The 10,179-nt window shown below is 48.4% G+C and overlaps 1 protein-coding gene and 1 long non-coding RNA gene across 2 annotated transcripts; one reads left to right on the forward strand and one right to left on the reverse strand.

Moving 5' to 3' along the window:
• The first annotated feature begins 3,823 nt into the window (after positions 1–3,823).
• On the forward strand, positions 3,824–8,278 carry MEX3B (mex-3 RNA binding family member B). The gene is made up of 2 exons (XM_082769646.1): positions 3,824–4,685; positions 5,560–8,278. Exons 1-2 carry the CDS (start codon positions 4,427–4,429, stop codon positions 7,008–7,010), a joined length of 1,710 nt encoding a protein of 569 aa, XP_082625772.1. The 5' UTR covers positions 3,824–4,426; the 3' UTR covers positions 7,011–8,278.
• On the reverse strand, positions 4,996–6,818 carry LOC309882486. Its single transcript, XR_014318298.1, has 3 exons — positions 6,744–6,818; positions 5,601–5,719; positions 4,996–5,410 (listed from the first exon to the last, which is right to left on the reverse strand). It is a non-coding gene; the product is annotated as an uncharacterized lncRNA (long non-coding RNA).
• Positions 8,279–10,179: the final 1,901 nt, after the last annotated feature.

The raw sequence follows: 10,179 nt of genomic DNA on the forward strand, positions 1-10,179 counted from the left end.
ATTAGCAGCTGACATAAATTTACATTACAGTATCAATATTTTTTGAAGCCTGATTGTGACTGCTAAAGGTCTGAGATTCATTCTGGATTGGGGCAAAATTGCTTTTCACAAGTTGTCCCAGAAGATCTTTGTTTTCAAAAAAAAAATATTTTGCAAATGAATTTTGTAAAAGGAGAGGTGTAGAATTACAGGTATGAAAGTACACATGGGGAAGCATCAGCATCACCTCCCTGTTTGTATTTATTGACGTGAAAGTCCATATCACAAGGGAAAAAGGCACTTCTGCATCTTCCTTACCCCTGAGCCTGCTTCCATCTCAGAGAGGCATCACAAAGCCTCTCACTAATCTATCTCCATTTTATTTCTTGTAGTCTATTAACACACCTATGCTGTTTTGAGAGAGCTCTCCCCACCCTTCATCAAAAACCACCCCAAATGCTTGGAATGAGTGGCATGAAAATAATAAACATTTTCAGCTGCCTTTCAGATTCTGGATGAATTGTTTGTAAACATCTTGTCTCGAACCATCAAGAGGCGGAGCTAACATCACTGAAAGATGATAAATTCCGACACGGCGCTCCGAGATTTCACGGCCACTGAATGTAGGTTAATATGGGATTCAATAGGAAATCTGGCTTTTGTGTTGTTACATATTATGAAGGAACTTGTCATTTGTCTGTAGATTGCTAATTGCTGCTTATTGCACATGCAAGAGGTTAATTTGGGTATGTTATGACAGTAATCATATGCACCATCTTAAAACATATATACTCATAATCTGATTGATAATGTGTCCTGTGGGATTTGGGACATTATTTTGTGAGATTATGGTGAAGAAGAACTTTATGGTAAATGCTGTCACAGTAGGCAGTAGTGTCCTTGAGTGCAGGCACATGAGATAGAGTGGACTCACGAGTCTGGTATGAAATACCTTTTTCATTGCTCCTTAATTTAGTCATTCCCTGAGATGTGTGGTTTATTCTTTGTGATGATACATTGAAAACAGAGGCCCCATCTATTCTAAATGAAAATGATATCCTATTCTTATTATTGTTAATGCTTTGTATTCAGAGTAGCATTTAAAGGCCTCGGATTAATTCGTGACCTCTTCATGCTCAGAGCTGTATGTACACACACAGTAAGCTCACTGCCCCAAAGACTTTACACTTTAATTAAATAAAGGTTGGAGGAAGGAAGTTTTATTACCTCTGCCACAAATGGGAAATGATAAGAGAGAGAGAAACTAAAAGGACTGAGAATTACATTCCTCCTGCAATAAGTCCTGTATTTGCCTGTAATATATCCTCCCTTCCTGCTTTTGTTAAGCTTCTGTAAATTGGTAGATGGTTGGTCTCTTCCCCAGAGATGGAGCTTACTATAATTCTGCATAATTTTCAAGGTTGTATGGGATGAAAGGACTTACAGATAGATAACCCTTTAATTTATATCTGATCAAGTTACTCTGAAGAAATATTTCTGTGGAATAAGTTCATGCATACGAATCTTGCGTGCATTGCTTTTTGCCACATGAGCATGCTATTGCTTAGATTCTGTATTCCGAGTGGTATGTGCAGTTGGTGTGTGCATGTTTTAAGGTATGTCGGTATAACTTTTCAGTTGTTGTTATCTCCTGTAGTTTGCTCTTAAAAGTTTTCAAAATTATTAAAAAAAAAAAAAAAAAAAAAAAAAAAAGGCAATATTCCTCAAGATGCTGGACTATTCCATAGGATCCATAGGAGACTTAAAACACCAGTGCACACTTAGTCTCCTAGAAATGCATCTCCTTCTCCCCTCCCGGGAATCTTATTCTATAGAAAGGGATGAAATTAATTTTAAACATTTTTAATTAGAGCTTCCAGCTTAACATCAAAAAATAAAGCTAGATCAGTACAGATCTTGCTTTGAGAATAAAATTTTCCCTGTAGAGGAACATGAGCCTGAAGATAACTTGTTTTCCTTTTACTTGTAGTCAGTGCATGGATGCTCAGCATAGTCATCTTGGGCAGAAACCCTGACAGTTTTAGATACGATGGGAAGTGGGGGAGAAAAAAACAAAACAAACAAACACAAGGAACAGGTAAAATCCAAGCACACCCAACCACTATCTTTGTATCACACCCAACCACTATCTTTGTATTTTAGTATTTCTGCCAGTCACTGCTGTGTGTCAACAACAGTAATCGTCTATAGTGACGTGTCTCTGCCTCACGGGTACAGTCCCCTCATTTCTGTCTTGTCCTGCCCCTGCTTGGGAAATGAGAACAGTTATTTTCTTGCAGATTTTGGATTCCCTGAGTTAAAAAAAAACTCCAGAGAAGCAAAATTCTTTTTGAAATGTATTTAATAAAGAACATTATTTCTGTTGCTGTCAAAGGTTGTGTCCATCTGCCTTTTTTTTTTTTTTTTCCAAATGCTTAAAACAGTAAAAGGCCTTCACGATCCTTATCCATTTATAAATAATCTCCCATTTTTCCCCCTAGAACCTCTCACTGCTGGAACTACAGTGTAAATTTGTAAATTATGCCATCTTTTAAATATGAAACAGTTGAGGGGACAGCCTCAGCACTTAGGAAAGCACATGTCTGGTGTATATGCCCGTGCTAGCAAACAAGCCACGGGAGCTTTGTTATAAAACATGCAAACATCCTGAGGAAGTGGCAGTCATTTGCCATAAACACGGCGTGTAAACAATTACCTGTAACTCGTTACACTCGTTTGTACAGGCAGCTGGCTAAACACATCCCTGTGTGCTTGTAAAGGGCTGTCCCCGCCGAATGTGAGGCTGTCAGGCAATTAGGTGGGGGCTGCCTTCTCCCAAGGCTTCTGCCCATGGCAAGTTGGCAAGGTCTATGTAAATGGGGGGACAGTAGGGCCAGGTGATCCTGGAGGTCTTTTCCACACTTAATGATTTTAGGATTCATAGAATATCATAGAATGACAGAATTTTAAATAGGGGTACTCGTGGATATGTGGGGGGAAAGGCGGAGGAATTCAGTGTCCTGTTTGGTGGCACTTTGGTGACAACACTGAGGACTCTCCCAGCGGGTGGCAGGCTGGATTTGGAGACGGGACACTTGCCGAGAAGACCATTTATTGTTTGTGGGGGCGCAGGGTCCGAAATGAGGGGACAGCCAGCGGGCTGCCCCTCACACAGGCTGAGGGGGGCCGAGCCGGGCGGGGAGAGGCCTCGGGCCCCGCTGAGGGCGGCGCAGTGCGCATGGCGCGGGGGAGGGGCGCGCAGGCGCCCGGCGGCGGGGGCGGGCGGGGCCCGGAGCGGTGCCGGCGGTGCCGGTGTCTCGGGGCCGCTCTGCCGGTGCCGGCCGGGGGCTGGCGGCCGCCGTCCGGTAGCACGGGGCCCGCTCCGGGACGGGAAGGCGAAGCGCGGAACCCCCGGCACACCCCCCTCGGGTGGAAAAAAAAAATTAAAAAATACAAAAAAAAATTAAAATATAAAATGTATTTTGAAAAAAAAAAAAATAATATTAAAGAGAAAAAAAAAAAAAAAACAAAAAAAAAACGAAAAGCCCCGGCCGGGCTCAGCGCGGGGCCCGGGGCCGCGCGCGCCCGGGGAGGGGCGGGGAGGGGAAGGCGGGGGGCGCGGCGCCCCGGCATTGTTCGGCGCGCGGCAACAAAGAGCGGCGCGCGGCCGGGGGGCGGGGCCGGGGGCGGGGCCGGCCAATGGGAGCGAGCGTGTGGCGGCGGCGCGCCCCAGCCTTCCCCTCCCCGCGTGCCCCCTCCCCTCCCCTCCCCGGCTGCCTCCCAGCCTCCAGCCTCCAGCCTCCCTCCTGCCTCCCTCCCTCCCTCCCTCCTCCCTCCCCGGCTGCCTCCGCCCGCCTCTCCAGAGCCGTCTGGCTGCAGCGGTGCCTCAGACAGAGGAGGGGAGAGGAGGAAAAAACGCTGAGTGAGTGGAGTGGAGCCTGGGAGGGGCTCCTTAAAGAAACGCTGCCATCGCTTGGCATTGTGGCCGGCGAGGAACTCAAGGGGGGGAAGCCATCGGAGCTCCTCTCGCTCTCCGCTGCCCACCCCCACCCCACCCCCCCACCCCCGGCCGAGGGGGGGAAAAGAAAAAAAAAAAAAAGGAAAAAAAAAAAAAGAAAAAGCCTCGAGGGGGGAGTCGTGTGGGGGGGGTCCTGAAACCATCTTATAAACCGGATTGCACTGAGAGGAGGAAAAACAAAACAAAACAAAAAACCCCACCGCCGCCACCACTACCACCACCACCAACAACAAAAAAAAATCAACAAAACAACAAAAAAAAAGGAAAGATACAAAATATACAAGCAAAAGGCAACAGCTCCCCGGTCTCCAGCAGTCGCCCACCTCCCTTCCTTCTCTGCTGCTGGCCATCTGCCTCGGGTTTTCCTTTGTGTCTGATCTCTTACTACTGAGCCGGGTGCAGGAGGAGGGTGCAGCGCACGCAGGGACCATGCCCAGCTCGCTCTTTGCAGACATGGAGAGGAACGGGAGCGGCGGCGGCGGCGGTGGCGGCGGCGGCGGCGGGGGAGAGACGCTGGATGACCAAAGAGCCCTGCAGATCGCCCTGGATCAGCTCTCCCTGCTGGGGCTGGACAACGACGAGACGGGCTCCATTTACGACAGCGAACCTCGGAAAAAGAGCGTGAACATGACCGAGTGCGTGCCGGTGCCCAGCTCGGAGCACGTCGCCGAGATAGTGGGCAGACAAGGTGGGTACAGCGGGGCGCGGCGCCGGCTCCCCCAGACAAAGAAAGTGCGGCCGTGGGGCTGCCGGGCAGCGCCGGGCAGCGCTTCCCAGGGGCGCTGCGAGCTGCCGGCACACGGACGAAGCAGGAAAAGGATTTTTCTAAAAAATCTCGCCGCTCCTCTGGCTGCAAAAGTTAGATTTGCAAGAGGAAAAGGGGGGAAAACGCGAGCCCCGGAGCTCTTTTTTTTTTTTTTTTTTTTTTTTTTTTTTTCCCCCGAAGTTGGAAATCGTGGGGTGTTTTTAAGGACGAGGAACGGAGTGGGGAAGTGGAACAATGGGATTGGGATAAAGCATCCGCATAGGGGAATGTGGCTCATTCAGTGCAGCCGCTGCTCCTCACCTTCCGCAGAACCGATTTTATTTTATTTTTTATTTTTTACGAAAGGAAAGTGCTTAGCAGGAATGCAGACTGGCGCGTGCGGTGATTTGTTGGGGCTGCTCGCGTTTCATTTTTATTTCATTTTATTTTATTTTATTTTATTTCATTTTTCTGGCCGTGCAGTTTTCCCGCACGCTGCTTTTCCTCCGTTGTTGCCGTTCCTCTGAGCTGCACGTTGGTAGTTTTGGGGCAGTTGCATGGCAGATGCGGCGCTGGCCACTTGCGATGCCTTTGGGCGTGTGCCAGGGCTGGGGCTGGCATCCCTCAGCGCCCTGACCGGGGCTCCTGGACGAGCTGCCAGCCATCACCTGGGGCAGGGGGCAATGTGTTTCGGGTGGGTGTGTATTACCCCCCCCCTCCCCCTCCAGCTGCACCCAACTAATGGGTTGTAACCGGTTCTCTCCCCCCCCTTCCTTCCCCTCCCCTTTGCCTGCCATCTCCCGCATCTCGTTCCCAGGTTGTAAAATCAAAGCTCTGCGGGCAAAGACCAACACCTACATCAAGACCCCGGTTCGCGGGGAGGAGCCGCTCTTTGTTGTGACGGGCAGAAAGGAAGATGTGGCCATGGCCCGCAGGGAGATCATCTCAGCGGCCGAGCATTTCTCCATGATCCGAGCCTCACGGAACAAGAACACAGCCCTGAACGGCACCGTTCCCGGCCCCCCGAACTTGCCCGGCCAAACCACCATCCAGGTGCGGGTGCCTTATCGTGTGGTGGGCTTGGTCGTGGGGCCCAAGGGGGCCACAATCAAGCGCATCCAGCAGCAGACGCACACCTACATCGTGACCCCCAGCCGGGACAAGGAGCCGGTCTTTGAGGTGACAGGCATGCCCGAGAATGTGGACCGGGCCCGGGAGGAGATCGAGGCACACATCGCCATGCGCACCGGCGGCATCATCGAGCTGACGGACGAGAACGACTTCCACGCCAACGGCACGGATGTGGGCTTCGAGCTGAACGGCACGGGCAGCCTCTGGAGCAAGCCCACACCGCCCAGCATCACGCCCACACCGGGCCGCAAACCCTTCTGCAACTACCGCAACGACAGCTCCAGCTCGCTGGGCAGCGCCTCCACCGACTCCTACTTCGGCGGCGGCACGGCGGGGGGCAGCGGCGCCCGCTTGGCCGACTACAGCCCCCCGAGCCCCGCGCTGAGCTTCACCCACAATGGCAACAACAACAACAACAGCAGCGGCGGCAGCGCCAACGGCTACGTGTACGGCGGGGGCGGCGGGGACGTGCTCTCCTCCCCGGACTGCTGCTCCGAGCTGCCCTTCGACTCGCCGCCCGGCTTTGACCTGGCCCCCGCCCCGCCGCCGGGGGCCACCCTCATCTGGCCGCAATTCGAGCGTGGCCCTGCGGCCGCGCCGCCCTCACCGGCGCCCTCGCCCGCAGCCGCCGCCGCCTTCCCGGGCGCGACGCCCGCCAATGCCAACCTGGCGCTGCTGGTGAGCGGCCCGAGGCGGGGCGGTGGCGCTGCTCCGCCCCCGGCACGGCTCTCCCCGCCCCTGCACGGCCCGGTGGCGGCGGCTGCAGTGGCCGGGCCCGAGCACCCACTGGCACGGAGGGTGCGTAGCGACCCGGGTGGGCGGCTGCTGGCTGCCTCGTACCCGTTGTACGCCAACGGGCTGGGCTCCCACCTGCCGGGGCTGCCCTCCGACTCGTCGGCCTCCTCCTCGTCGTCGTCCAGCTCGTCGTCCAGCTCGTCGTGCTCGTCGTCCGGCGTGCGACGGAAGGGCAGCCGCGACTGCTCGGTGTGTTTCGAGAGCGAGGTGATCGCGGCGCTGGTGCCCTGCGGCCACAACCTCTTCTGCATGGAGTGCGCCAACCGCATCTGCGAGAAGACGGAGCCGCAGTGCCCTGTGTGCCACAGCGCCGTCACCCAGGCCATCCGCATCTTCTCCTGAGCATGACCGGGCCGAGGGTTGCTGGGGGTGCTGGTGGTGGTGGTGTGGGGGTGCTGGTGGTTGGGGTGCTGGTGGTGGGGGTGCTGGTGGCGACCGCGGGTGCATGCTATAAATAATAACGGGCGACTCCATTCTAGTGCTAGGCTAGTTTTTACACTGTACTTTAATACGAAGCTTCCAACCCCCCCCCCTTTTTTAAAAAAATAAGAAAAAACAGAAACAAAAACAAAAAAAAAAATTGAAAGTAGGAGATGCTTATGATGATGACAATGGTGTGTGGACTGTTAGTAAAACGTGCTGGTAGTTCCTAGGATGCTTATTACAAAATAATTAAATCTATGGGTGGATACTTTTCTGAATGTTCTTGAAAGGGCAAGAAGTTCCTGTGAAAACCATGATACTGCAGCTTTATCAAAGTTAAAAAAAAAAAAAAAAAAAAGAAAAAAAACAAACTGTAACATATCTCTTATATATATTAAAACGTTTAAAGGTTTTAAAGATAAATTGCATTAATACAGATTGAAGTATTTTATTCTTTTTTGACTTGAAAAATTATATTTCATATTGCAAAGATGTTTACAAGTATTTTAATTTAAGTTCAGTGAACTTTTTGTAGCTGGGTTAAATCTTTTTTATTTTAGTATGGCCTTATGGCAAAGAACACTGTATTATTTTAATATCACACAATTGTGAACGGAATTACAAACCATAAAATGTGTAATGCTTTGAACAGTATTCTGTTGGGATGGAGATTTTATAGGTTCAGAAAAAAATCTTTTAAATCTGCTTCACCCAGCATATTTTCTATTCAGTGATATAAAGCATATTTTATTCTATATTATTACAAAAATGGAAATGTATAAACATATGTCAAAAGGAACTGTTGAAGCTTTCTAACATTTGTATAAATAGAATTCAGTGGAAATTACAAAAATTCTGTTGCACCACTATAGTTTTAGTATTTCTATTTTAATACATTTGTTTACCACTTGTTTATGTATATGTAGGTGACGTTACTTGAGCTTAAATGTACTTTACTGAGCAAAGTTTAAAAACAAAGTATATTTTATTTTATGATAAAGGGCCTTTAACCTCATGGTCAAATACTAATATTATATTTGCTGAGACAAGATTTGAAATTGTATCAAGAGTTTTATTTTTCTGACATTTAAAGTTCTACATAATAAAAGTAAAACTTAAGTAATGGTGCTACTTCATGTTTTTTTAAGTATTTCTATATAAATAAAATAAAATATTACAGAAAAAAATACACCGTGTGGTGATTTGATTTGATGTGCTGAGAATTTCTGTTGGAATTTTTGTTCCCCGCTTGTAACACTCAGGCATGTTTAGAGTTTGAACTGTGTCATGTTCATGTTGCTGGAACCCTTCAGCTCGTGAAGGCTCCCAGGATAATCCTTCCAGTGATAATATCATAAAAGATGATTTTAAGGAATTTTAATATTATATATTTTTTTCATATAGGTTGCATACCTCTGGGGTAATTCCATATGTAAAATTACTCTTCCTTAAGAATTTTTATTCATGAAAAATAGCCTGCTTCATATGCATTGGTACTTTTAGCAAATAGAGTATATGTAAGAAAAAAAAAAAAAAAAAAAAGCCTGCAGCTTTCTTAGATTTGTGTTCTGAAAGCAGAGAACAGGGGAGGGTCCTTTGTTGTAATGTGCTGGCAGAGGGCTGAACCCTGCCAGTCCTTGCTCTGTCCTTCCACAGGGTTTCAGACTCGCATCCCAGACTGAGTGTTTTCTAGAGCAGAACAAGGGCTTTTGTGTCTTCCCTGAGTTCTTGAAATTGCTTCTTGGTATTTGGCAGTTGTGGTTCAGATAATTGGTGTTGACAAGCTTATTTGAATAAAAAAATGTATTGCTGTGTAAAGTTTGTTTGCTTTTGATGATGCCCACACTGGTATTGGGGAGAAGGAAGTACAGAAGCTTTCTGACTAATGAGTCGTCAAACCCACCAGGCAAACACTGCAGTATTTTTGTTGCTGATTGTAGTCAACGTGTTTAAGTGAACTTGCTGGATAAAGCATGTTAGAGCAGATTTCAGAAGGTAGCTGCAGATCATTTTAAATGTTTGTTTTTGAACGTGCCAGTGCACTTTTCAGCGGGCTAGCGAAAACAACAAAACAAACCCAAACTGTGTAGCACATTTCATATGTTTTACTTTGTACTTAGCTGTGTATGCCAGAGCTGCTCTGCTCTGATCTCTTTTATGGAATCCAGAGCTGCTTGTTGGGTGGGAAGGGGAGGAGGGAGGATGCGGCAGGGGATGATGGGATCTCTTTGTTTGATTTGATTTGATTTTTGCTTCTTTCATTTAACTGTGATTGTGGTATCAGCTGAGTTATAGAGTTAAAATTCCTCAGTGAAGTGTCGCGTTTGTCTCAGAAAGCTTGTCATTTTGAATGGTGAACAAAAAAAAAGCAACAATGCCGTGGAAAGGAGTCCAGGGAGTGGCAGAGGTGATGCACTTAAATGCAGGAGTGGCACTGGTATCAGAAAAGCCTTGGCTAAATTGGTTACTTTAAAGGGGTCAGGAAGTTTAAGTCCAAGTGTGTATGTTCTTAATGACGGGTGTTTAGAAATTGACTCAAAAAGCGTCAATCAATTTCTTGTTTCAACGTAAACATCCTGTGCTGGTGTCTGGGAAAAGTTGTGAAAATGGCTATAAATAAGAGTAAATTTGATCGCTTTGCTTGATCTCCCAGGCTCAGTGACACCGAAAGGTAAATAGGATGAACAGTGAAAATTAAATTCTCCTTTTTCTTTTCCTTAACGTACTATGCCGCATGACTTCATGGTATTAATGACAGTGGCTGAGAAGACCGAGGGTAGCTGTGGCACCTCTAATGAGCAGCCCTTGCGTGGCGGTTCCAATGGCCCTGACCTTGGCGGTGTGGCACGGCCTGGTTCAGCGCGCTCGCCAGCCTTCAGTGCTCCCTGCTTCGTTGAGTGTTGCCAGCCTCGTCGCTTGTGCTTGTCCTGCAGGACTTATTTTCATCAACAAATGGGCTAAAAATGAAGCAGTGACCTCTCTGCCCGTGCCCCTGGCCCTCTTTTTGGCCTCCTGGTGCCGTTGGGCCCCACTGCTCCTGTTCCTTGTGCGTATTGTTTTGAGGAGGGAAGATGACCTGCTTGGACTC

The sequence above is a fragment of the Aythya marila genome, assembly GCF_965140915.1.
Source record: "Aythya marila genome assembly, chromosome: 11".
NCBI lineage: Eukaryota > Metazoa > Chordata > Aves > Anseriformes > Anatidae > Aythya > Aythya marila.